The 26,615-nt window shown below is 45.2% G+C and overlaps 1 protein-coding gene across 1 annotated transcript in view; it reads left to right on the top strand.

Moving 5' to 3' along the window:
- The window catches only part of LOC147100979 (ATP-citrate synthase-like), a 96,969-nt gene that overhangs the window by 38,959 nt on the left and 31,395 nt on the right, over nt 1-26,615 (top strand). Inside the window, 9 exon segments of the mRNA XM_085966109.1 lie at nt 1,626-1,816; nt 5,218-5,297; nt 10,832-10,962; nt 16,956-17,074; nt 17,624-17,760; nt 19,569-19,630; nt 20,623-20,740; nt 21,460-21,614; nt 23,398-23,485. Of these exon segments, the coding sequence (XP_085822235.1) occupies nt 1,626-1,816; nt 5,218-5,297; nt 10,832-10,962; nt 16,956-17,074; nt 17,624-17,760; nt 19,569-19,630; nt 20,623-20,740; nt 21,460-21,614; nt 23,398-23,485 (1,081 nt within the window).

Genomic DNA, 26,615 nt, shown 5'->3' with positions numbered 1-26,615 from the left:
TACACGAATCACCAAAGTTAACATGGAGCTACAGCAAGCAATTAGTAAGGCAAATGGTATGTTAGCCTTTATTGCAAGGGAGTTAGAATATAAGAGTAAGGAAGTCTTGCTGCAATTATAAAGGGCTTTAGTGAGATCACACCTGGAGTACTGTGTCCCATTTTGGTCTCCTTACCTAAGAAAGGATAAGATATACTTGCTTTAGGAGGGGCTACAACGAAGGTTCACTAGATTGATTCCTGGGATGCGAGGGTTGTCCTATGAGGAGAGATTGAGTAGACTAGACCTATATTCTCTGGAGGTTAGGAGAATGAGAGGTGATCTTATTGAAACGTATAAAATTCTTCAAGGGCTTGAAAGGGTAGATGCTGAGAGGCTGTTTCCCTGGCTGGGGAATCCAGAACTAGGGGGTCATAGTCTCGGGATAAGGGGTTGACCATTTAGGATGGAGATGAGAAATTTCTCCAGAGGGTGGTGAATCTTTGAAATTCTCTACCCCAGAGGGCTGTGGGTGCTCAGTCCATGAGTATATTCAAGACAGATCGCTAAAATTTTGGGCACTCGGAATCAAAGAATATGAAGATCGAACGGGAAAGTGGAGTTGAGGTCGAAGTTCAGCCATCATCGTATTGAATGGTGGAGCAGACTCGAGGGCCATATGGTCTATTCCTGCTCATATTTCTTATGTTCTCTCCTGAATATGCAAGAATTCTGCTACATGAAACTATGTCCTTCACCTGGCTTAATTCTGTATATAACAAGTGCAACATTCCATTAATCAATTCCCAGCAGTTCAGCTTCCTGAATCACAAGTTCTCCACTACCTACTCCCCCACCCCCCCCCCCCCCTCGTTACATTCTCAGTGAATTTCTTGACTTTATGGGGGAATCCTGGCTGTGGTGATAGTCCTGTGACTGGAGAACTGGTCTGTAGCCTTCCTTGCGTGGTTCTGCTAGCTTTTAAAGGAAGGTTCGGAAAGAAGCTGGCTACAATGTGTAATTCTTGGCTACAAGCCATTGTGCAGCAAGGTTTAATAAACAAAAGTTGTAGTTCGAAAAAGATTAATATTAAAGGTTATGGGCAGCAACAGGAGATTGGGGTTAAACCAGGTACCTTGTGGAGAAAAACACTAGCGCAGACTTTATGGAGTAGGTGGCCTAGGAACATTAGGCATAGGAGGAGGCCATTCAGCCTCTCGAGCCTGCTCCACTCAGTTAGATCATGGCTGATCTGCACCTCAACTCATTTTCCTGCTTTTGCTCCATATCCCTTGATAACCTTGCCTAACAAAAACCTATCGATCTCTGTCTTGAAAATTCCAAATGACCCCCAGCATCCACAGCCTTTTGAGGGAGAGTGTTCCAGATTTCTGCCACCCTTTGTGTAAAAGTGCAACCTGATATCACTCCTGAATAGCTTAGCTCTAATTTTAAGATTAGATCCCCATGTTCTTGATTTTCTCACACCAGAGGAAATAGTTTTCCTTATCGACCCTATCGAATCCTTTTAACATTTTTAAACACCTCGATTAGATCACCCCTTGATCTCCTAAACCCCAGGGAATACATGACAAGATTGTGCAGCCTGTTTTGTGAGCAGTGACATTTCTGCGGTTCTTGCTCAGGAGGAAGAGTTCTACGTGTGCATCTACGCTGCTCGGGAAGGCGACTATGTGCTGTTCCACCATGAGGGCGGGGTGGATGTTGGTGATGTCGACTCTAAAGCCTACAAATTCCTGGTGGAAGTTGATGGAAAGCTGAGCGAGCAGGATGTCAGTAAACACCTGCTCAAGCAGGTGCCTGAAAAGAGGAAAAGGTAACTTTTTAATAACTTTTCAGTAACATGGTATTCATCATGCAACATCAGCTACTGCTCTTGGGCCTGCACCAGTGCTGTTAGTGTGGGATGGAACTGTGGCGTTGCCACATTGGGGAAACACTGTGTATGTAGATAAACCTGTATAATCCCCTTTTAACTGCTGTATTCCCCTCCCCCCGCAAGACAGTTGCAAGCTGAGAGGAATAAGGCACGTTCAGACTTGCCTGCTGCTGATAGAAGGAAAACCAATCAGGTTCCAGCAGGTGACCAATCCGTGAGCCATCACAGGTTCGCGGGCTTCACAAATTCAGTGCTGTATTTTGAGAGTTGGAGTAAAGACCTATTTCTTGTAGCTCGCTGTGTTGCCTATTTCTTTACGCGGGAGACCGTAGTCCCCCACAGAACCATACAGAATGCATAGGTCCCAGCTTCAGTCATTGGTCTGTGCTGAGGTAACTGATCCTAGCTGGGGTGATGGTAGTAGGAGCACTACAGCTGGACGTGATCCTGTGGAAGATTTAAATCACCCAGGGTTCCCACTTCTGAGTCAGAAGGTCATGGGTTCAAGTCCCACTCCAGAGACTTGAGCACAAAATCTAGGCTGATGCTCCAGTGTAGTACCTACTGAGTGCTGCGCTGTCGGAGGTTCCATCTTTCGGATGAGACGTTAAACCGAGGTCCCGTCTGCTCTCTCAGGTGGACGTAAAAGATCCCATGGCACTATTTCGAAGAAGAGATGGGGAGTTCTCCCCGGTGTCCTGGCCAATATTTATCTCTCAACCAACATCACGAAAATAGATTATCTGGTTATCATCACATTGCTGTTAGTGGGATCCTGCTGTACGCAAATTGGCTGCCGTGATTCCCTACGTTACAACAATGACTACGCTTCAAAAGCACTTCATTGGCTGTAAAGTGCTTCGGGATGTCCTGAGGTCGTGAAAGGTGCTAGAAAAGACTTGCATTTCTATATCTTTTTGTTTCTCCTGATTGCTGCCCTGCTGGAAAGCGCCTGCGCGGATGGCCTCATGAGGACAAGGCCAGGATTGCCTGTGGTTCCGCCAGGACCACTCGGCTCCAGACCGCATTGCAGCCTTGGTCCAAACATGGACAAAAGAGCTGAATTCCAGAGGTGAGGAGAGTGACTGCCCTTGACAGCAAGGTAGCATTTTACCAAGTGTGGCATCAAGGAGTCCGAGTAAAACTGAAGTCAATGGGAATCGGGGAAAACTCTCCACTGGTTGGAGTCATACCTAGCACAAAGGAAGATGGTTGTGGTGGTTGGAGGTCAATCATCTCAGCCCCAGGACATCGCTGCAGGAGTTCCTCAGGGCAGTGACCTGGGCCCAACCATCTTCAGCTGCTTCCCTCCATTATAAGGTCAGAGGTGAGGATGTTCGCTGATGATTGCAGTGTTCAGTTCCATTCGCAACTCCTCAGATAAAGCAGTCCATTCCTGAATGCAGCAAGACCTGGACGACATTCAGGCTTGGGCTGATGTGTGGTGCGAATGTTACTTGCCACTTAAGAGCCAGGCAATGACTATCTCCAACAAGCGAGAGTCTAACCACCACCCCTTGACATTCAATGGCATTACCATCGCCGAATCCCCCACCATCAACATCCTGGAGGTCACCATTGACCAGAAACTGGACCAGCCACATAAATACTGTGGCAACAAGAGCAGGTCAGAGGCTGGGAATTCTGCGGCAAGTGTCTCACCTCCTCACTCCCCAAAGCCTTTCCACCATCTACAAGGCACAAGTAAGGAGTGTGATGGAATACTCTCCACTTGCCTGGATGAGTGCAGCTCCAACAACACTCAAGAAGCTTGACACCATTCAGGACAAAGCAGCCCGCTTGATCGCCACCCCATCCACCACCTTAAACATTCACTCCCTCCACCACCGGCGCACCGTGGCTGCAGTGTGTACCATCTGCAAGATGCACTGCAGCAACTCCCAAACCCGCAACCTCTACCACCGAGAAGGACAAGGGCAGCAGGCGCATGGGAACACCACCACCTCCAAGTTCCCCATCAAGTTATTCTGGCTTGGAATTATATTGCCGTTCCTTCATCGTCTCTGGGTCAAAATCCTTGGAACTCCTTCACTGACAGCATTGTGGGGGTATCCTCACCACACGGACTGCAGTGGTTGAAGAAGGCGGTTCACCACCACCTTCTCGAGGGCAATTAGGGATGGGCAATAAAATAACCTCTCAACACATTCCGTTTACAGTCTCTGGCTGATTATTATACATCCCAATGGTCCTAGGAACAAGTTTCTCATGTTTCCCCCAACACCTTGGACTGAGGGTGATGTGCCTCATGGCAAACTCGAAGTTACAGAATATTTAATTTAAACTCCAGGCTGAGAGTGCAGAGGTTGCAGTTGGTAAACTGATCTCCACTCTGGGTACAATCTGCATAAAAATAGTTCAAGGGAAGTTGACTGAGTCCAAGGGAAGACTACAGCTCTGACTCAAAGCTGTGGTAAATCTTCATATTGCAGGTGGCAATGCCTAGCTCTGTGCAGGTGAAACCATTTGCACTAACCCAAGTCACGGAATATATAGAAGACGAGGCCATTCAGCTTGTTCTGCCATTCTATTGGATCATGGCTGATCTTCACTTCAACCCCATTTATGCGCCTTTGCTCTACATCCCTCGATACCCTTACTTGACAAAGATCTATCGATCGCAGTCTTGAAAACATTTCAATTGACCCCCAGCATTCACAGCCTCTTGCAGGAGAGTTCCAAATTTGTACTACCCTTTGTGTGTGTAAAAAAGTGCTTCCTGACTTCACTCCTAAATGACCTCGCTATAATTTTAAGGTTATGGGTACTAAAACAGTGAAATCTCAACAAAGGGGATTTGAGGTATTTATAAAGAGGTCCTGAAAACTGAAACCCAGAGTCTCGAGCAATATCTTACTTTTGACTGCACCCATTGTATTTGATCTAAAGCTGTGCATCTCTACTACATGGCGTTAGATTATCAAGCCAGAATGCAGTCGGTGTCTCTTAAGGAAAATGAAGAGAGATGACTACTTAACTTTTTCCATGTTCTTCTTAATTCTATCATACTACTGATGATTTGTGGGATTGCCCACAGATTAAAAGGCTTTTGTTTAAAACAAAATGTCTGACCTCAACTTGGGCAAAACTGCAGTTTTCTCCTCTCCACCACCCCCCCCCCCCCCCCCCCCACAATAGCCATTCAGTGACACCTATAAACAAATACAAGATAGGTTTGGATGCAAGGGTTGTGTACTTTCATATCTCTCGCCTCTCTCATGCCGCACACTCTTATGCTCTTTCTACCATCATGTATTGGTTTGTGTTATTATAATCCATTTTGTCATTTTAACACTTCGGTTTTCTGATCTTTTCAGCGTTCTGGCCGCTTTTATTGTTGGACTCTTCACACTGTATGAGGATCTGCACTTCACCTACCTGGAGATTAATCCATTAGGTAAAAAAAGCATTCGACATCCACTATCTTCAGGCTTATAATGTTGCCAAAAAGAATAGTAAGCCTGAGGATTGGGATGATTTTAGAATTCAGCAAAGGAGGACCAAGAAATTGATTAAAGAAAGGGAAAATGGAATGAGAGTAAACTAGCGAGAGACATAAAAGCAGACTGTAAAAGCTTCTATAGGTATGTAAAAAGAAAAAGAATTGCAAATAAATGTGGCTCCCTTACAGACTGAGGCAGGAGAAATTCTAATGGGAATAAGGAAATGGCAGAGAAATTAAACAACTACTTTGTGTCTGTCTTCACGGAAGAAGACGCAAAAAACCTCCCGGAAATAGTGGGGAAACCAAGGGTCTAGTGAGAATGAGGAACTGAAAGAAATTAGTAAAAAAAAAAAAACAGTACTGGAGAAATTAATGGGACTGAGCCAATAAATCCCCTGGACCTGACGGCCCACATCCTGGGGTTTGAAAGAGATAGCTATAGAGAGAGTGGATGCATTGGTTGTCATTTTCCAAAATTCCATAGATTCTAGAACAGTTCCTGCGGATTGGAGGATAGCAAATGTAACCCCATAATTTAAGAAAGGAGGGAGAGAGAAAACTGGCAACTACAGACCAGTTAGCCTGACATCAGTAGTAGGGAAAATGCTAGAATCTATTAAGGACGTGGTAACAGGGCACTCAGAAAATAATAGGATTGGGCAGAGTCGACACGGATTTATGAAAGGGAAATAGTGTTTGACAAACCTGTTCTGTTTTTGGAGATTGTAACTAGCAGAATAGATAAGGGGGAACCAGTGGATGTGGTGTACTTGGATTTTCAGAAGGCATTCGATAAGGTGCCACAGAGATTATTAAACAAAATTAGGGCTCATGAGATTGGGGGTAATATACTAGCATGGATTGAGGATTGGTTAACGGACAGGAGAGTAGGAATAAATGGGTCATTTTTGGGTTGGCAGGCTATAACTAGTGGGGTACTGCAAGGATCAGTGCAGGGGCTTCAGCTATTCACAATCTACATCAATGATTTGGATGAGGGGATCAAATGTACGATATCCAAGTTTGCTGCTGATAAGCTCGATGAGAGTCAGTTGTGAGGTGGATGCAAGGAGGGTTCAAGGGGATATAGACAAGCTGAGTGGACAAGAACATGGCAAATGGAATATAATGTGGAGAAATGTGAAGTTATCCACTTTGGTAGGAAAAATAGAAAAGCAGAGTATTTTTTAAACGGAGAGAGATTGAGAAATGTTGGTGTTCAGAGGGACCTGGGTGTCCTTGTACATGAATCACTGAAAGTTAACATGCAGGTACAGCAAGCAATTAGGAAAGCAAATGGTATGTTGGCCTTTATTTCAAGAAGGATTTGAGTATAAGAGTAAAGATGTCTTACTGCAATTATATAGGGCCCTGGCGAGACCGCATCTGGAGTATTGTGTACAGTTTTGGTCTCCTTACCTAAGGAAGGATATACCTGCCATAGAGGGAGTGCAACAAAGGTTCACCAGACTGGTTCCTGGGATGGGGGGATTGTCCTATGAGGAGAGATTGAGTAGACTAGGCCTATATTCTCTGGAGTCTAGAAGAATGAGAGGTGATCTCATTGAAACATACAAAATTCTTACAGGGCTTGACAGGGTAGATACAGGGAGGATGTTCCCCTGGCTGGAGAGTCTAGAACCAGGGGTCACAGTCTCAGAATAAGGGGTCAGCCATTTAGGACTGATGAGAAATTTCTTCATTCAGAGGGCGGTGAATCTTTGGAATACTCTACCCCTCAGTCAGAGAATTTGGCCCATCGAGTCCGTGTCGGCTCTGTAGAGCAATCCAGTCAGTTCCATTCCCCCGCTCTATCCCCGTAGCCCTACAAGTTTATTTCCCTCAAGTGCCTATCCAGTCTCTCCTTGAAAACATTGAGTGTCTCCGCTTCCACCACTTCCGTCGGCAGTGAGTTCCAGGTCTTCCCCGCTTGGTGTGTAAAAAAAAATTTTTCCTCACGTCCCCCTGTCTCTTGCCCAAAACCTTAAATCTGTGTCCCCTAGTCCTTGTACCATCAACTAGTGGGAACAGCCTTTCCCCGTCTAGCCTATCCAAACCTGTCATAATCTTGTACACCTCTATCAAATCACCCCTCAACCTCCCTTGCTCTAATGAAAACAAATCCAGCTTCTCCAACCTGTCCTTGTAGCAAAGATCTCCCAGCACAGAAACCCCACAGTGCAGATAGAGGCCATTTCGGCCCATCGAGCCTGCACCGACACATATCCCACCCTATCCCCGTAACCCCACGTATTTAATCCCCCTAACACTAAGGGTCAATTTATCATAGCCAATCAACCTAACCTGCACATCTTTGGACTGTGGGAGGAAACCGGAGCACCTGGAGAAAACCCACGCAAACACGGGGAGAATGTGCAAACTCCACACAGACAGTCGCCCGAGGCCGGATTCGAACCCGGGTCCCTGGCGCTGTGAGGCAACAGTGCTAACCACTATGCCACCGTGCTGCCCATCCTGGAACCATTCTGGTAAATCTCCTCTGAACCCTCTCAAGGGCCTTCACGTTATTCCTAAAGTATGGTGACCAGAACTGGATGCAATACTCCAGTTGTGGCCTAACCAGCGCTTTATAAAAGTTCAGCATAACTTCTCTACTTTTGTACTCAATACCTCTATTTATGAAGCCCAAGATCCCATATGCTTTGCTAACCGCTCTCTCAATATGTCCCGCCACCTTCAGGGACCTATGCACATTAACTCTCAGGTCCCTCTGTCCCTGCACACTTTTTTTTAAACTGTGCCATTAAGTGTATATTGCCTCTCCCTGTTCCTTCTGCCAAAATGCATCACCTCACACTTCTCTGTATTAAATTCCATCTGCCCATTCTGCTAGCCTTTCTATGTCCTGTTGCAGTCGATTGGTATCAATCATAACTGTTTGCCACACCCCCAAGTTTGGTGTCACTGGCAAATTTAGAAATTCTATTCTGTATTCCAATATCAAAAAAAGCAGTGGCCCCAGCACTGACCCTTGGGGAACACCACTGTCTACCATCCTCCAGTCTGAAAAAGAGCCATTTACCACAACTCGCTTGTTTTCTGTCCTTGAGCTAATTCCTTATCCAAGCTGCCACTGACCCCCCCCCCCCCCCCCCAATTCCATGAGCCTCAATTTTGTTAACCAGCCTTCTGTGGTACTTTGTCAAACGCCTTCCAAAAACCCATTGCATTCCCTTCATCAATCCTCCCTGTTACTTCATCAAAAAATTCAATTAGATTAGTCAAACATGATCTGCCTTTTACAAATCTGTGTTGGCTCTCAATTAGCTTAAACCTCTCCAAGTGCCTGTTAATTTTTCCTTGATTGTTTCTAAAACTTTACCCACCACTGATGTTAAACTGACCGGCCTGTAGTTACTTGGATTGTCCTTACACCCTTTCTTGAACAATGGTGTCACATTTGCCACTTTCCAATCCTCGGGCACCTCCCGATTGGAAAATGATGGCAAGCCCTTCTGCTATCTCCTCCCCTAATTCCCTTAGCAACCTGAGATGCAAGCCATCTAGACATTCAAGACAGATCGATAGATTTTTGAATATTACGGGAATCAAGGGATATGGGGATAGTGCAGGAAAGTGGAGATGAGGTAGAAGATCAGCCATAATCTTATTGAATGGCAGAGCAGCCAAATGGCCGCCTACTGCTCCTATTTCTTATGTTATGTTCTTATGCTGCAGGGTGGCTTAAGCGTATACGTGCGTATCTGTGAAAGAGCCCATGGTTTAATTAAAAGAAATGCAGGGAGCTTGTCCTGTGCATTTAGACTGAGTTTTCGGAATATTGCAGATCCCAGCAAAACTACAGGGATCAACTCCCCAATGCAGAGTGTAAATGTGGAAGTGTCAGCTGTGGGTAGCACTGTTGCCTCTGAGTCACAAGGTTGTTGGTTCAAGTCCAGACTTGAGCACAAATCTAGACTGATACTCCAGTGCAGTACTGAGGGAACTATTGGAGGTGCCGTCTTTTGGATGAGATAGTAAACCGAGGCCCGTCTGCCCTCCGGTGGATGTATAAGATTCCATGGCACTATTTTGAAGAGGAGCAAGGAAGTTTTCCTCGGTGTCCTGGCCAATATTTATCCCTCAACCAACATCACTAAAACAGATTATCTGGCTATTATCACATTGCTGTTTGCGGGAACTTGCTGTGCACAAATTGGCTGCTGCGTTTCCTACATTACAACAGTGACTACGCTTCAAAAATGTACTTCATTGGCTGTAAAGTGCTTTGGGACGTCCCGAGGTCATAGAAGGCGCTATATAAATGCAGGTCTTTTTTATGGAACTTGCTTTCCTGAAATGGGATCAGAAGTCCTGCTAAAAATAAAAGCACCCCAAGACAGTTAGCATTTCAGAACATTGGAGTTCTGATGAAGGATCCCAAACAAATTGTTGACCTTTCTTTCCCTTTCAGATGCTGGCTGACTGTCTTGCTGTGAATTTTCTTTCCATAGTTTCACAAAAGATCCAATGCACTTCATTTTTCCAGATTAGTAGAGCTCATAAATGGAGGACTTAAAATTCTGGTGTCCTCTTCCATATTGAATGGAATGTGATTTGGTCTCTGCCCAGAAGCATTCGTGGCTGCAAACCTGCATGAACTTGAGAACTTGCAATGTGTTCAGTGCAACACATGGTTCCAAGTCGTGTCCAAGCCACCGATATGGGGTTGGGGTGGTGGGAAATGGACAAAATTGTGCAATGCAGTTTCTCTCAGTATGGGTAAAATCTTAGACTAAAAATAGTTCGATTTATTTTTTCACTCTCTGTAAATCAGTAGTCTTGGTCTTGACCTGCCCCGCCCCCTGCTATCCCCTTGTTACTGTAATTAGTCTTGTCCACGCCATGATGCCTTTTAGGCTGTTGCGAGTTTTAATTCTAATTCTTTCCACATTCACATTTCTGATTCTCTGAAATCTGAGAGGTTGTTTTCCCTTGGCTGGAGGAGGGTCTAGAACTAGGGGGCATAGTCTCAGGGTACGTGGCTGGCCATTTAAGACTGAGATGAGGAGGAATTTCTTCACTCGGGGTTGTGAATCTTTAGAATTCTCTACCCCTAAAGGGCTGTGGATGCTCAGTCGTTGAGTATATTCAAGGCTGAGATCGATAGATTTTTGGACTCTCGGGGAATCCAGGGATATGGGGATAGGGCAAGAAAGTGGAGTTGATGTCGAAGATCAGCCATGATCCTATTGAATGGCGGAGCAGGCTTGAGTGGCTGTACGGCCTGCTCTTACCATCTTCTGTTATGTTCTATGATTCTTTTGGTAGAGGGTGGGTGGGGAGAGAGGAAGAGCAGGGCGGCAACAAATAATGAAAAGATCTGTAAATCAGACTTGCATAGAACCGAGATGTACTACAGTAGCACGAATGCTGAATCCTGGGAGAAATGTCATGGCCTCTGGCGTGTCCTTGCGATTATTCATTGCAGTACTTTTTTCCCCCCCTCTGTTAACCCGCTGCAGTTGTGACCGATGCTGGTGTATTTGTCCTTGATATGGCAGCAAAGATAGACGCTACAGCCGACTACATCTGCAAGGGTAAATGGGGAGATGTGGATTTCCCACCACCGTTTGGGAGAGAAGCTTATCCTGAGGCAAGTACTGATGTATGGCGACTTATTTCATGGTTTTTCAAATCAAGTTGTTTTCTGCAAAGGTGTGGGAGGGGGTGCAGGATTAAGGGAGCCCACCTGTTAAATGTCTTCCTAGTTTTTACTTGGCGACTTATTTTCTCCTCTCCCACACAATTCTGAATCCATGGACTCGTAAGACTGATACAGATGGGTAAGGCCATTTGACCCAACCTAGTTCATCCACCCCAAAGATCCTTCCATCAGTGCACCAATCTATTTGTCAAGTGATTGCAGAGCTTTTGCCTCCACTGTTCCACCCAGAGGTCCATTCCATGTATTTGAACCTGTGCACCCCCTGTGCCCCAGGTCTTGTCCTGCTGGTTCAGTTCAGTTCTTAGTTCCAATGATGGGGGTCTTTAAGATTATAGAACTCAGATAATCAAGCTCACAGCAACAATGTCATTAACAGCACTAAACTAGATGGCACCAACATAAATTCAAATAAAACTGTTGTGTTACCACTCTAGGAACAGCGGTATGATGGTCATCGAGCAATTTGGTCATTGACTAACTTTGTATCAAATATAATGACCAATTTCCCCTTTTTAAAATTCGTTCATGGGACGTGGGCGTCGCTGGCAAAGCAACATTTATTGCCTATCCCCAATTGCCCTCGAAGGTGGTGGTGAGCTGCCTTCTTGAACCGCTGCAGTCCGCGTGGTGATACTACTTTGTAGCGGTTTGGTATAACTGAGTGGCTTGTTAGGCCATTTCAGAGGGTAGTTAAGAGTCGACCACATTGCTGTGGGTCTGGAGCCACATAGGCCAGACCAAGTAAGGACGGCAGATTTCCTTCCCTAAAGGACATTAGTGAACCAGATGGGTTTTTACGACAATCCGGGAGTTTCACCATTACCAATACTAACATTTTATTCCAGATTTATTTAACTAAATTTAAATTCCCTAGCTGCCGTAGTGGGATTTGAATTTGTGACTCCGGATCATTATTCCAGGCCTCTGGATTACTAGTCCAGTAACATAATCACTATGCTACTGTAGCCTATGTTGGCAAGCTACCAGGGCCTTATAACCACATTCTCTTTTTTCTATACGATAAAGATCAAATGGTGAGCGGACACTTGCTATTGGGTTGCACAACCAGGCGTTGCTCGAGATCTGCTTAAAAGTATAGATTGAGGCAGTGGCTATGCCTTTTGTTATTTTTAAGGCATGTATCCAGACTACCTCATTTGGCCAGGCTGATCCTGAGGGGTGCTGACTATCTGGCATTTATTAACCCAGCACGAACATCTGTTAATGCTGCTTCGCAAACGAGAAGCATTGGCATGAAACATCCTAGAAGCATGAAGCATCCTCTTCATTCAGCAGAATCCTGTGGCCTGCAATTTGCAGTCATTTAAGGAATTACTAATTACCTTAGCTTTGAGGCCCCCTCTTGGTCACCTTTCAAAGCTAAAGCTGGTTCATGCAGCATTCCATTCACTGTGCTTGTTGACTCCCCATGGAACTACCCCAGTCACCCTGTATGTATGAAGCAATGTTCCCTCTAAATTTTTTTGGTGGGCGGTCCCTTTAAGTGGCTGCGTGGCCCATTCAAATTTTCGCCCATGCACTGATTCTCCCATATAAAAGCCAGTGAGCGGCCTGCGCGAGATCTCCAGACCACTGTGTGGCTTAGCGGGAGTGTTGACATGAAGTGGAATAAACAAGCGTTTTATCTTGAACAATGAGCGCAGAGTGGAGGACATGAGAACAAAACTCGCAAGGTTAAAGGTTAGGAAAGCATTGTGGAACAGACACCCAGATTAGGGGTTAATTCCTACCCTTTTGGAAAGTCTCTTGAGAAGCAGCTGGATATGTAACTACGCTGCGTGATTATGTTCAGTTAGTGGAAGGAGTGTCGCAAAGTCCATGATGGAGTAATTGTGCATGGACTCCACATGGCATGGGACTGATCAGCTGAATGAATTTTCCTCGCCCTTGTGTGCACGCAGTTATTCTGGGGTTTGCTAAATCTGCCCAGGAGTATAAATGGGGTGAATTTAGCACCACTGGAACTGGTGAATATTACAGACTGGCTGAGAGTTTCAATATTTACTACAGCTTAACACAGGTTTTACTGGAAAATACATCATTTCAGTATTCTGGATACTGATGCAGCCACTTCACTGTTGCATCCTTTGGCCCCAAGGTGTCAGTGTAACTCCAGTTCTGCTGTTGCTTTTCATCTCCAAGCTTCCCGAAACTGAAATATAAACAAGTGCTGGAAATACTCAGCAGGCCAGGACAGCATCTGTGGGGAGAGCGTTAACATTTCAGGTCTGTGACTTTTGCTAGAACTGGAAAATGTCACAGATGTAACCGGTTTTAAGCAAGCAGGGAAAGGGGGGGAGGAGAGGAGAGGAAAGAACAGAAGGGAAGGTCTGTGATAGGGTGGAAGGCAGGCGTGATTTAAATGATAAAAGGGCGTGGTAATGGGACAAGTAAAGAAACAGAAGATGGGTCGAGAGGAGCTGTAAATGTAAACAGAACATAAGAACATAAGAAGTAGGAGCAGGAGTAGGCCATACGGCCCCTCGGGCCTGCTCCGCCATTCAATAGGATCATGGCTGATCCGAACCTAGACTCACGTCCACTTCCCTGCCCTCTCCCCGTAACCCCTAATTCCCTTATCAGCTAGGAAACTGTCTATCCCCTTTTTAAATTTATTTAATGTCACAGCTTCCACAGCTCTGAGGTAGCAAATTCCATAGATTTACTACCCTCTGAGTGAAGAAGTTTCTCCTCATCTCAGTTTTGAAAGGGCAGCCCCTTATTCTAAGATTATGCCCCCTAGTTCTAGTCTCACCCATCAGTGGAAACATCCTCCCCGCATCCACCCAATCAAGCCCCCTCACAATCTTATGTTTCGATAAGATCGCCTCTCATTCTTCTGAATTCCAATGAGTAGAGGCCCAACCTACTCAACCTTTCCTCATAAGTCAACCCCCTCATCTCCAGAATCAACCGAGTGAACCTTCTCTGAACTGCCTCGAGAGCAAGTATATCTTTTCTTAAATATGGAAACCAAAACTGTACGCAGTATTCCAGGTGTGGCCTCACCAGTACCCTGTATAACTGAAGCAAGACTTCCCTGCTTTTATACTCCATCCCCCTTGCAATAAAAGCCAAGATTCCATTGGCCTTCCTGATCACCTGCTGTACCTGCATACCAACCTTCTGTGTTTCATGTACCAGGACCCCCAGATCCCTTTGTACTGTAGCACTTTGCAGTTTCTCTCCATTTAGATAATAACTTGCTCTTTGATTTTTTTTTTCCTGCCAAAGTGCATTATCTCACACTTTCCAACATTATATTCCATCTGCCAAATTTCTGCCCACTCACTTAGCCTGTCTATGTCCTTTTGCAGGTTGTTTATGTCCTCCTCACTCACTGCTTTCCCTCCCATCTTTGTATCGTCAGCAAACTTGGATATGTTGCACCTGGTCCCCTCCTCCAAATCGTTAATCTAGATTGTAAAGAGCTGGGGTCCCAGCACTGACTCCTGCGGAACACCACTAGTTACTGATTGCCAACCCGAGAATGAACCATTTATCCCAACTCTCTCTCTTTTCTGTTAGCTAGCCAATCTTCCACCCATGCCAGTATATTACCCCCAATCCCATGATTTTTTTATCTTGTGCAGTAATCTTTTGTGTGGCACCTTGTCAAATGCCTTTTGGAAGTCCAAATACACCACATCCACTGGTTCCCCTTTATCCACCCTGTTTGTTACATCCTCAAAGAATTCGAGCAAATTTGTCAAACATGACTTCCCCTTCATAAAACCATGCTGACTCTGTCCGATTAAATTATGCTTATCCAAATGTCCTGTTACTGCTTCCTTAATAATGGACTCCAACATTTTACCAACCACAGATGTTAGGCTAACTGGTCTATAGTTTCCAGCCTTTTGTCTACCTCCCTTTTTAAATAAGGGCATTACGTTAGCAGTTTTGCAATCTGCTGGGACCTTTCCTGAATCCAGGGAGTTTTGGAAAATTACCACCAATGCATCCGCAATCCCTACTGCTACTTCTCTCAAGACCCTAGGATGTAAGCCATCAGGTCCAGGGGATTTATCCGCCTAAGTCCCATTATCTTATCTTACCGAGTACCACCTCCTTAGAGATTTTAATCGTGTTTAGCTCCTCCGCCCCCCCCCCCCCCCCCCCCCCCCCATAGCCCCCTGTTTGTACAGTGTTCGGATATTTTTAGTGTCCTCTACTGTAAAGACTGATACAAAATATTTGTTCAGCATTTTTGCCATCTCCATGTTCCCCACCACTAATTTCCCGGTCTCGTCCTCTAAGGGACCAACATTCACTTTAGCCACCCTTTTTCTTTTTATATAACTAGAAACTCTTGCTATCTGTTTTTATATTTTTTGCTAGTTTACTTTCATAATCTATCTTCCCTTTCTTAATTAATCTTTTAGTTATTCTTTGCTGGCTTTTAAATGCTTCCCAATCTTCTATCCTCCCACTAGATTTGGCTACTTTATATGCCCTTGTTTTCAGTCGGATACTATCCTTTATTACTTAGTCACGGATGGCTGTCTTCTTTTATGTCCCTTTTTCCTCAGTGGAATATCTCCTTGAATGTACACCACTGCTCATGTACCGTCTTACACCTTAATCTATTTTCCCAGTCCACTTTAGTCAACTCTGCTCTCATACCTTCATAGTCTCCTTTATTTAAGCTTAGTACGCTGGTTTGAGATCCAACTCTCTCACCCTCCAACTGAATTTGGAATTCAAACATGTTATGGTCACTCATTCCAAGGGGATCCTTTACTAGGACATTTTTTATTAATCCTGTCTCATTACACAGGACCAGATCTAAAATTGCCTGCCCCCTGGTTGGTTCAGTAACATACTGCTCAAGGAACCCGTCCCTAATGCACTCTATGAACTCTTCCTCAAGAGAATTAAAATGGCAAGCGACCGGATGCTCAGTTATGCTTGTGGAAGTAAGAGGTGTTCAGCAAAGTGTTTGGCTTCCCCAATGTAGCGGAGGATGCGTCCTGTGTGGAGCTCCTTCCTACTTCTGGTTGTTTCATTTGTTGCTAGGGGACATGTTGATGAATGACTGACTAAGGAATGAAAAGAATAATGGGCCAGATTTTGCAGGAGCGGGGCATCTTGCGGCGTTAGTTAGACTTGTTTGTGTACGTTTAGGTTTTTAAATTTTTTTGCCCACAAAGTTGCTGGGAGTGCGAGCTGATAACGGTGCGGCCAGGGCATCTGGGACCTTGGTGAACGATGGGACACACACACTATCGCCTTAATGAGATTAAAGGATTGAGAAATAAACAGAGGAAGGACTGAGGAGGGTGAAAGGGAAAGAAAGATTGGATTGAGAGAGAAAAAGAGACAAAGGAAAAGTAAGAAAAAAATTGATATTTTAAAAATCTCCTTAAACAATTCACAACCTGAAGGAATGAGACTCCACATTTTTTTAATTGTTCACTTTCTGGGCCAGAGTGGTTGATTGGTAGTCATTAACAATTATCATGTTGTTAAAAGGGTACTTACTCGGTTAATTACTAGACTTAACATTCTGTAGTGAGTTTAATGGGTAATTAATGTGCAAATGCAGCAACTTCATGAAACTCCCGGGGAGGTTAAGGGTGAGATGTCGTTTTTGCGAGGCTAACGACAGAGCACCGCAAATCGGCCAGCAACTTGTAGCGATTCGCAATTATATGCGCGTTAATAATGGTGTGCGTCGTTCAGATGCTGTTATTATTTCATCAAAATCTGGCCCAATGATTATGTTGGTCATGTTGCATTTGCCTTTAGGTTGTGTATCTGTTGCTGTTGAGTGAAGGTTGCACTAGATTGTAGCACAGCGATGTGGGAATTCTGCTCCTCGTTTGACAACATTGAGGGTTGGTGGGCAAATGATTTAAAAATGACCATTTTGTGTTTTGATGCCGTTACTGTTACAGGAAGCTTATATTGCCGACCTTGATGCAAAGAGTGGAGCCAGTTTGAAGTTGACCATCCTCAACCCCAAGGGCAGGATCTGGACAATGGTGGCTGGAGGAGGTGCTTCTGTTGTGTACAGGTACTGCCGACTCCCCATTACACTAAATCCAGGTGCAGAATTTTGAGCCTTAGCGAGTCTTTTAAAACAGTGAAAAATCCTGAGTAAACCTTGCATTTCATCACTCCTCCCTCTTTGCAAGCACTGGCGCACTTGGTTCCTGTCACGAGTAGATTCAGGAAATGGAGCTGAGCCTTGACCTATCTGTAGATCAGTTGGGAAAGCAGAAGGAGCTTTAGGGAATCTTCTTGCTGTGTTCCACTTTTACATGAACATTTTGTCTTTTGTTGGTCAGAATTAATGTCTGGCAGTGAATGGTGAAAGTGTCCTGAACAAATCTAAATGTTGGCCCAAAGTTTATTGATCCAAATGGTTCTATTTCCAAGACATGAAAAAAATCTACTACAAAATTGTAGAGTGTGTTAGTTGATTTGGGAGGAAAGAGGTGGAAGATATGGGCCATGTTACTTTTTGAGACCCTTCAATTAAATTCAAGGGTAGAGCACGTGCTTTTAATTGTCGTCAATTTTGGTTTGGCTGTTAGCTGTTTTCCTTACTGTTTGATCACAGTGACACCATCTGTGACCTCGGTGGAGTGGATGAGTTGGCAAATTATGGCGAGTACTCGGGCGCCCCCAGCGAGCAGCAGACCTACGACTATGCTAAGACCATTCTGTCTCTAATGACCAGAGAGCAGCATCCAGAAGGTGAGACCAAAAGGGAATGGCATCATCTTGAAATTGTGAGCAAGCTCATAGCACAGTTCTGCAACCGAGTACAACACTGTGCCACTGCCCTCTCCTGTTCCAACTCACTACATTATACATGTTAAATCGCCAATGGCTCCTCTATTACCCAGTGCCCCTGGTCCCCTTCTCATTACTATGGGTCGATTTCCATTGACCCGTGGAGTCTGGATTGGAGGCATGCGGGGGGTTGAAGTCCTGAATTCGGGGATCCCGCCCCCAACCCGCCTCCATGTAAGTTTCAAAGGAGGCGGGTACCCACCCCACACTGGGACCCGCCTCCCCGAGGCGGGAAGGGATTAGTGCCAATTAACTGCCAGTTAACAGGCAATTTTTAGCCTAATCCCTATTTTAAAGCTTGAAGTGTGGGATTCCCGATGGCTCCAAACCACGCCAAGTTAGAGGAGTCGGGCCGTCGGGTTGAAGGACTTGGAGGGGTCGAGATGTCGGTGTTCAGGTGAGTAATGGGTGCATGAATGCAAAGGTAAATGTGTTTGGTGTGTCTAAAGTGTGTAAAGAAGTTTAAATTACCTGTACTTACCTTTTCAGCCTTCCTTCCTCTAGGTTTCGGGAGTCCATCATCTAACCGGCACAGAAAGCAGAATGGCTGCGATCTGTTAAGTGACAGCCTGCAGCTTTCTGTGCCGGTGAGATTTCTAACTGAGTCTGTGGAGAAGGACTCATGGTAGAAGTAAGACTGTCAGTGTTTGACAGCTTCAAACAGCTGTGAAACACTGATATTTCATCTGTCAAAACGTCTTGACAGATGAAATTTCAGTCTGTGACGTCACCTGTTGCCGGGTGGCCCTTAATTGGCCTGCTGAGCCCGCCCAGCAAGGTCAATCAAGTTAAAATCGCGTGGATTGGCCGCATCTCGATGGAGGCGGGACTACAACCCCGACAGTTGTAGTTCTGCCTCCAACCTGACTTCTGAATGAAAATCACCCACTTTGTGTCTGCTGTTCTTCAGCAACATCATCCTGGAGAATGGAATTGGTTTCCATGTGTATGCTGATGGCAGCTAGCTCTTCTCCACCTTCTGCATTGATCCCCAGGGCATTACTGCACTCTCGTGCTTTCATCATTAGGACCTGTATGAGCCAAATGTGGGCAAAACCAAAACTGTCCTCTGGCTCCTGCCAGCACTGGTATGGTTCTGGCCTCCATTCTATCAATCTTCTCTGCCTTTACACAAAGTAGAATTAATTCAGAGTGCGATCTTCCTCCCAATCCTGCACTCCCATCACCCATGTCCTTGCCAAATTCCACTGGCTTTCTGTGACTCGGCAAATTGATTATCAAGATCTGCATCATCTTCAGATCCCTCCAACCTACCTCGGTGATTCCTTCCAGTTGTGTGTTCCCACATGCACCCTTGTTGCCTCCAACACTGGCTCACTCCCCTGTCTCCCTTTGTGTGTGTGTGTGTGTGTGTGTGTGTGTGTGTGTGTGTTTCCTTTGCTCTGCAGTTTGTTACTGCACCCCTACCCTCTGGAACTTCCTCAGTTTAAACAAAACTCTGCCAATACCGCCTTTCCTCTCTCTCTCCCCTTCACCCCCCCGCCCCATTGCTTTCAAAGGCCTTCTCTTCGATTATACTTCCACACTGCTCCTTCCTCGTCCGGTGTCTCATCTTTGTCCTTTGCACTGTGAAGCACGTGGACACCTCTGCTGTACGTAAGGAGCACTAACGTTGTATGGTGGTTATGTTAATTTTCCTTAACTGACTCCTTTATCTCGCCTGAGTAGCTGTGTTCTATTTTATTCAGGAAAAATCCTCATTATTGGAGGCAGCATCGCTAACTTCACAAATGTAGCAGCAACATTTAAGGTAATGAATCATTCCTCAACCTCCAGATTATTTGAATTGGTAATTATTTTTAGTGTAAAGATAGATCTGCCTAGTGATCTGTTTGATCATTGATTAGATCACAATATAAATACAGATGAGAGGCTATTTGACCCATCTTTGTTCATTCATCCAGAAAGAACCTCAGAACTCCTCCCATCATTACATCTAACTGTTTTGATAATTCCGGGGTATTTGCTCCCACTACTCTGAGCTATCCTTCTCACCGGAACCAATGGGACCGACCTCGTATTATTTCTTTGTACAGTATGAAGTCTAGTAGATTTGACGCTAGCTTCCACAGCTATTCATTCATTCAGCTCTCGGCAGTGTAACTATTAATTATTGAGCTGCTGTCATATTGTCTCTTGGTATTCCTTCTGCCTTTCGCTAGGTTATTACAACCCTTTTAAGCCAAGTCCAAACAGCCAGAATCAAAACGTGCAGATAAACTTCTACGGCAATGATTAAACTGATTAGGGATTTGTAAAATATGCGGGAAAGTGGGGGGGCAGGTGTGGAGTTGAGAGGAGGGCACTTTCAATGTGAAGTTGACTCTCAGAAACATCACTAAGGATGTCTGTACTGGTGCTAGACAATTATATCACCTTTTTAAGCAGGTCATCTTCCTCGGTGAGTTACCAGACTGGCTTCCTGATGGTGAGGCTGGCTTGTTGATGTTCCTAAGTGGTCCATATCCGATTGGTCAACATTCTTCTGAATGCAGATTAGCATCCTTCCTGCTCTTGGGTACTGATCCCAGCACTTCAGCATAAGTCACTGATGGGCCTGGTATGAAAGGAGGCAAAATAATAGGAGTCCCTGTGTTCTTGAGAAAATAGTTAAACATTCTTGACCTACAGGAACCAAGGGAGCCCAACAAATCTTTCCCAGTGAAGCTTCTTAATTTTAATGAATTTTGTTCTGAAGATGTTGGTTCTGTCTGTTTAACTTTTTGTTGTTTTCTTTCCTAGGGCATAGTACGTGCAATCAAGGACTACCAGACCCCTCTACAGAACCATCATGTCTCTATTTTTGTCAGAAGAGGGGGACCCAATTACCAAGAGGGTCTCCGTGTCATGGGTGAAGTTGGTGAGCAGCTGTGTGTGCAAAGTTTTATTTTTTTAAAAGTTTAAATCCAAGACCTCTGCCCATGAAATAGTGTAGATACTCCCAACAATATATTCAGCACAAAATGAAGAATTAGCACGCCAAGTCTTGGCCACATGGGTGCCTTACATTACGATTTCAGCATGTTGGTCTGTGGCCGTGATTCCCTAAACAGATCTTCTATACGAACCTGGCTGACTGATGCTCATAGGCACACGTGCGAAGCTGCCTAGTTGTTATAGGATCCCGGAGGGTTGAGAGCCGGTTGAGTCCTCTCTGGGGATTGTAAGAAGACCAACCTGGTGAAAGGGAAGTGGAAAAAAACTGCAAACATGGCTTGGTGTCAATTGACCTTAACATATGGGCTTCACCTGCAGGGAGTGTAGAACATGCAAAGAGCCCATTCCACCCATTGTTTAAATCTATCCACGCTCCGTCAGTGCCAGTGTGCCAATCCAGTTAGGAAGATGAATGAGAGCAGATTGGCTTTCTCCTTCGACTTGTTGCTTCTCTCTCTGACTCTCTTCAAATGGGAGGTTGTCCCATCAACTCTCTCTCTTATTTCTCCACGCCCCCCCCCCCCCCAAAGTCGTCATGACCCTTGCCACCCTGGGACACTAGATCGGCACACTCGCCTATTGTGCCATCAAGTTATCCAGTTCCATGTGGTCTAATCCTAATTTTTTAACCTCTGTCCACAGGGAAGACAACTGGAATTCCCATCTACGTTTTTGGAACAGAAACGCACATGACTGCAATTGTGGGAATGGCACTCGGCCACCGAACCATTCCTGACCAGCCGCCTATGGCTGCCCACACTGCTAACTTCCTACTAAATGCCAGCGGCAGAGTCTCGGTAAGTGCGGGAGCTTAAAACCCAGAGATGGTTATCCCAGAGGGATGTGTTTCAAAGAGATGATGTGTGTTTTGAATGGCTGGTGTGTTTTTTATCTTGCAGCCTGTTTTGGTTTTGAAAGATTTAAAATGGATGAGCGACTGCTATATTCTGGAGCCTGTGATTGTTCCACTTGTATTCTAGGGAACAGTGGGTAAGGGAGAGAGCGTGAGGACAGGTTGCACAGACTAGGCTTGTATTCCCTTGAGTATAGAAGATTAACAGGTGATTTAATTGAGGTGTTTAAGATGATTAAAGGAGTTGGTAAGGCAGATAGAGATACTATTTCCTCTGGTGGGGAAATAAAAAAACTATGGGACATCATTCTAAAATTCGAGCTAGGACACTCTGGGGTGATGTCAGGAAGCACTTCTTCACACAAAGGGTGGTGGAAATCTGGAACTCTCCAAAAAGCTGAAATCTGAAACTCTCTCTCCAAAAAGCTGTTGAGGCTGGGGGTCAATTGAAAATTTTAAAACTGAGAAATAGATTTTTGTTGGGTAAGGGTATTGAGTGTTACGAAATCAAGGCAGGTAGGTGGAGTTAGGATACAGATCAGCCATGATCTAATTGCATGGCTGAACAGGCTCAAGGAGCTGAATGACTGCCTCCTGTTCATGTTCCTCTTCCTATCATGTGTCTGCCACGTATGTACTGCTCCTATTGGCTGTATTGAGTGATATCACTTGCCTGCCTTCTTGGCCACAGGATGATGCAATGTGCAGGAAAATGGTAAGGGGAAGGAAAGTATTCCAATCATCCATCTATTCTGTAATTTGATTGATTTTGAGGTATGACAGACCTACTGTAAGTAAGGCTGGTGTGGGAAGTGCAGTTGTCACACTAGTTTAGCTGGGGGAGCTCCCCTCTCGATGAGGATAAGACACATGATTGGGCAGAGGTGGATGAGCTTGTGGTGTAGCTGAACTGATCGCTTTGATGATGAACACTGGGTGCCAAAGCGCCAGTGTCCCCCAGTGCGCGGCCCATTCAAATTTTTACACATGCGCGGTACCTGCAATGTAAAAGCCAGTGAGCGGCCTGCGTGGGACCTTGCAGCTGACTGCACAGCTTAACGGGAACATTCCAAAGCACTCCTCTTGAATGTGAAATTGTTTGGTTTGATGGGGACACTCTGGATAGGCTGGGGTTGTTTTCTTTGAAACAGAGGAGGCTGAGGGGAGACTTAATTGAGGTGTGTAAAATTGAGAGGCCCAGATAGAGTGGCTAGATAGGACCTATTTCCCTTAGCAGAGAGGTCAATAACCAGGGGGCACAGGTTTAAAGTAATTGGTAGAAGGATTAGAGGGAAGTTGAGAACTTTTTTCACCCAGTTGGTGATAGAGGTCTGGAACTCACTGCCTGAAAGGGTGGTAGAGGCAGAAACCCTCATCGCATTTAAAAAAGTTCTTGGATATGCACTTGAAGTGCCGTAACAAACAAGGCTACGGACCAAGAGCTGGAAAGCTCTTTTGAGCCGGCAGAGACACGCTGGGCCGAATGGCCTCTTTGTGTGCCCTAATTGTCTGATTCTCTGAGAAAGAGAAGCTGAAAGAGACGTACCGTGTTCTGTATCTGGGGCAGAGTGCAGCATGTGTCAAGTATTGTGGGGGGCGGGGGTTTGCATGTTGTCCGTTCGCTCCTGTCAGTGGGTGATGGTCAGGCTGCTGATTGTGGACAATTACTGCTGCATCCCTAAATAGAGTTGTACTGTAGACTAACTCTGTCTTTCGTTTCCTTCCAGACCCCGTCCCCAAGCAGAACTGCTTCTTTCTCTGAATCAAAATCCGAGGGTGCCAACAGACCATCGATGAAGCACGGCATCCTGCAGGGTAATTCAGTAATTGTACCCCTAAAAGCCTTGGCTTATCCATGTGTCTCTTTACATAGGAGACAAGCTTCTGTTAAAGGGGAAAACGCTAGGCTCCAAATCATTGCATTTAATGGATAAAATGCTGCAATAACTAGTTCCATTTCATTTTATTAAAGAATGCTGTTAACTCGCTGAAGGCAGCATTTGATCAGTGTACAGACTTCCTGCAGCCTTTTGTCAATAGATCACTACCAATGGTGCACGTGTGATTCCTCCAACCATTGTACGGTCTCATGCCACTCATGGGGCGATCTCATTTACGGTGAGATTCGGTCACTTTGCCAAACACCTCTGTTCTGTCTGCAGGTGCGACCCTGATCTCCGTCATTTGCCCCATCGACTTTCCCCATCCCACTGCCACTCTGGCCTCTCTTTCACCTTCTACACTGTTCCAGTGAAGCTGAACGTAAAATCGAGGAACAGCACCGTATCTTTCTGCACGGCTCGTTGGCCTAAATACTGACTTTATTGCTCGAAGCGTAACTATATTTTCTGTTTGGCAGGCGGTGCTGACAGTGTGGGGAGGTGATTCCGGGGGGCTGGGGCGGGGACGGAGCAGGTTGATGTTTGAATAGGTACCCTCAGTCGGTACACAGAGGTGGTCTGCACCCTTGGTGTCCACCTGCTTTTTTCCTTCTACCAGGCTCCTCGGGCACAGCAGCCAGCTCCGCTTTGCCCGTTGTTCATGCATCCCTTTCTACCTACCTCATTCGCCCACTTCTATAAGCTACTTGCACCTACTGTGTCTCGTTTATCTCTCATTTCTCTCATTTGTGCCTTCGATTGTCTCATGCTGATATCACTTCTGCCATTTAATCATATCTTGTTTTCTACTTTAAACACATCACAAATCATTCTATTTCTTTTCCCGTGTTTTCACCCCCCCCCCCCCCCCCCCCTTCTCCCCTTTCCTTTTGTTCTGTTTTTTAATGCTGTTCATCGGTAATATCTTCCAGTTTTGACAGCGGGTCAGCTTGCCCCCTCCACAGACGCTGCCTGACCAGCTGGGTGTTTCCAGTAATTTCTGATTTTTTTAAATCTCAGATTTCTAGCATCTGTTTCTTTTTACTTTTCCTTCACCAATGTTTCACTGAAGGTGTGGTTCACAGTTACCTGGAAGTCTGAATTTCAAAACAAGATCATACTGTGTGGGAAGTCTATACAATCTAAGGACCCCTCCCTTTTACACTTTTTTTTAAAGTATTAGATTTACTAAACGCTAGACACATTGAGCTCTATGGAAAGAGCATCTATGTTAAACAGAAGTAGTTTGGAGCCTGGTGCTTTTTAAAGAGGAGCTATGCTGAACTGACAAAGTTATATATTTGACGATTGTTGGTCTGTTTTAATTTACTTAAAATTCTGTTTTCCTTGTGCAAACCCAGAGTGGCAGAGTTATGAATTGAAATATTAAAGTAAAGGCAAATTCATTTTTTTTACTTGCGGTGCTCCTGGTTTTGTACAAGGAAACTTAATAACATGGCTGATCTGTATCTGAACTCCATTTAACTTAACATGGTTCCGTAACACGTGCTTGACTAATCTACTGGAATTTTTTGAGGATGTAACTGGTAGAATAGATAAGGGAGAACCAGTAGATGTGGTGTATTTGGACTTTCAGAAGGCTTTCGATAAGGTCCCGCATAAGAGATTAGCGTGCAAAGTTAAAGCACATGGGATTGGGGGTAAGGTACTGACTTGGATAGAAAAGTGGTTGGCAGACAGGTAGCAGAGTTGGCATAAACGGGTCTTTTTCCGAGTGGCAGGCAGTGACTAGTGGGGTACCGCAGGTATTGGTCCTAGGACCCCAGCTATTCACAATATATATTAATGATCTAGATGAGGGAACTAGATGGAATATCTCCAAGTTTGCAGATGACACAAAGCTGGGTGGATGTGTGTGCTGTGAGGAGGATGCAGAGAAACTCTAGGATGATTTGGACAGGTTGGGTGATTGGGCAGATGCAGTATAATGTGGATAAATGCGAGGTTATCCACTTTGGTGGCAAAAACAGGAAGGCAGATTATTATCTGAACGGCAATAGATTGGGAGAAGGGGATGTGCAACGAGATCTGGGTGTCCTTGTGCACCAGTCGCTGAAGGTAAGCATGCAGGTGCAGCAGGCGGTTAAGAAGGCAAATGGTATGTTGGCCTTCATAGCGAGAGGGTTTGAGTACAGGAACAAGGATGTCTTGCTGCAGTTGTACAGGGCCTTGGTGAGACCGCACCTTGAGTATTGTGTGCAGTTTTGGTCGCCTTATCTGAGGAAGGATGTTCTTGCCATGGAGGGAGTGCAGCGAAGATTCACCAGACTGATACCTGGGATGGCAGGAATGACATGAGGAGCGATTGGGTCGATTGGGCTTATATTCGCTGGAGTTTAGAAGAATGAGAGGGGATCTCATTGAAACTTATAAAATCTAGATGCAGGAAGCATGTTCCTGATGGCGGGGGTCACAGTCTAAGGATAAGGGGTAAGCCATTTAGGACAGAGATGAGGAGGAATTTCTTCACCCAGAGAGTGGTGAACCTGTGGAATTCTCTACCACAGAAGGCAGTCGAGGCCAATTCATTAAATATATTCAAGAAGGAGCTAGATATATTTCTTAAGGCTAAAGGGATCAAGGGATATGGGGAGAAGGCAGGGACAGGGCACTGAATTTGGATGATCAGCCATGATCTCATTGAATGGCGGAGCAGGCTCGAGGGGCCGAATGGCCGACTCCTGCTCCTATCTTCTATGTTCCATTTAATCACTTGAGGGAAAGGTCCCTAAAAGTAATTGGTTGAAGTGCTAGGATAACTGGGAATTGGAGAGCTCTTTCAAAGAGCAGGCACGATGGACCGAATGGCCTCCTTTTGTGCTGTTAAGATTCTATGAACCATGCCTCTTATAACTTGCCCAGCTCCCCTATAGACAGCAACCCCAAGTACAACACCTGTCAAGTTGGATTGTTTAATTTGGGTTGATTTGGAAGCTGGTGAGGGAGATTGTTAAACTGTCTTGTGTTGCTGTGCTGGAATTGTCCTCATGGGCATATTGATGGCAGCTGTGGGCAAAATGGGCATCACTCAGTGGCTCTCTTGT

Source organism: Somniosus microcephalus, chromosome 24 (assembly GCF_052327205.1).
Source record: "Somniosus microcephalus isolate GS21.2 chromosome 24, FLI_Smic_1.0, whole genome shotgun sequence".
NCBI classification, from domain to species: domain Eukaryota; kingdom Metazoa; phylum Chordata; class Chondrichthyes; order Squaliformes; family Somniosidae; genus Somniosus; species Somniosus microcephalus.
Note: the sequence above shows the minus strand (reverse complement) of the source record. Positions and strands in the feature narration are given on the sequence as shown.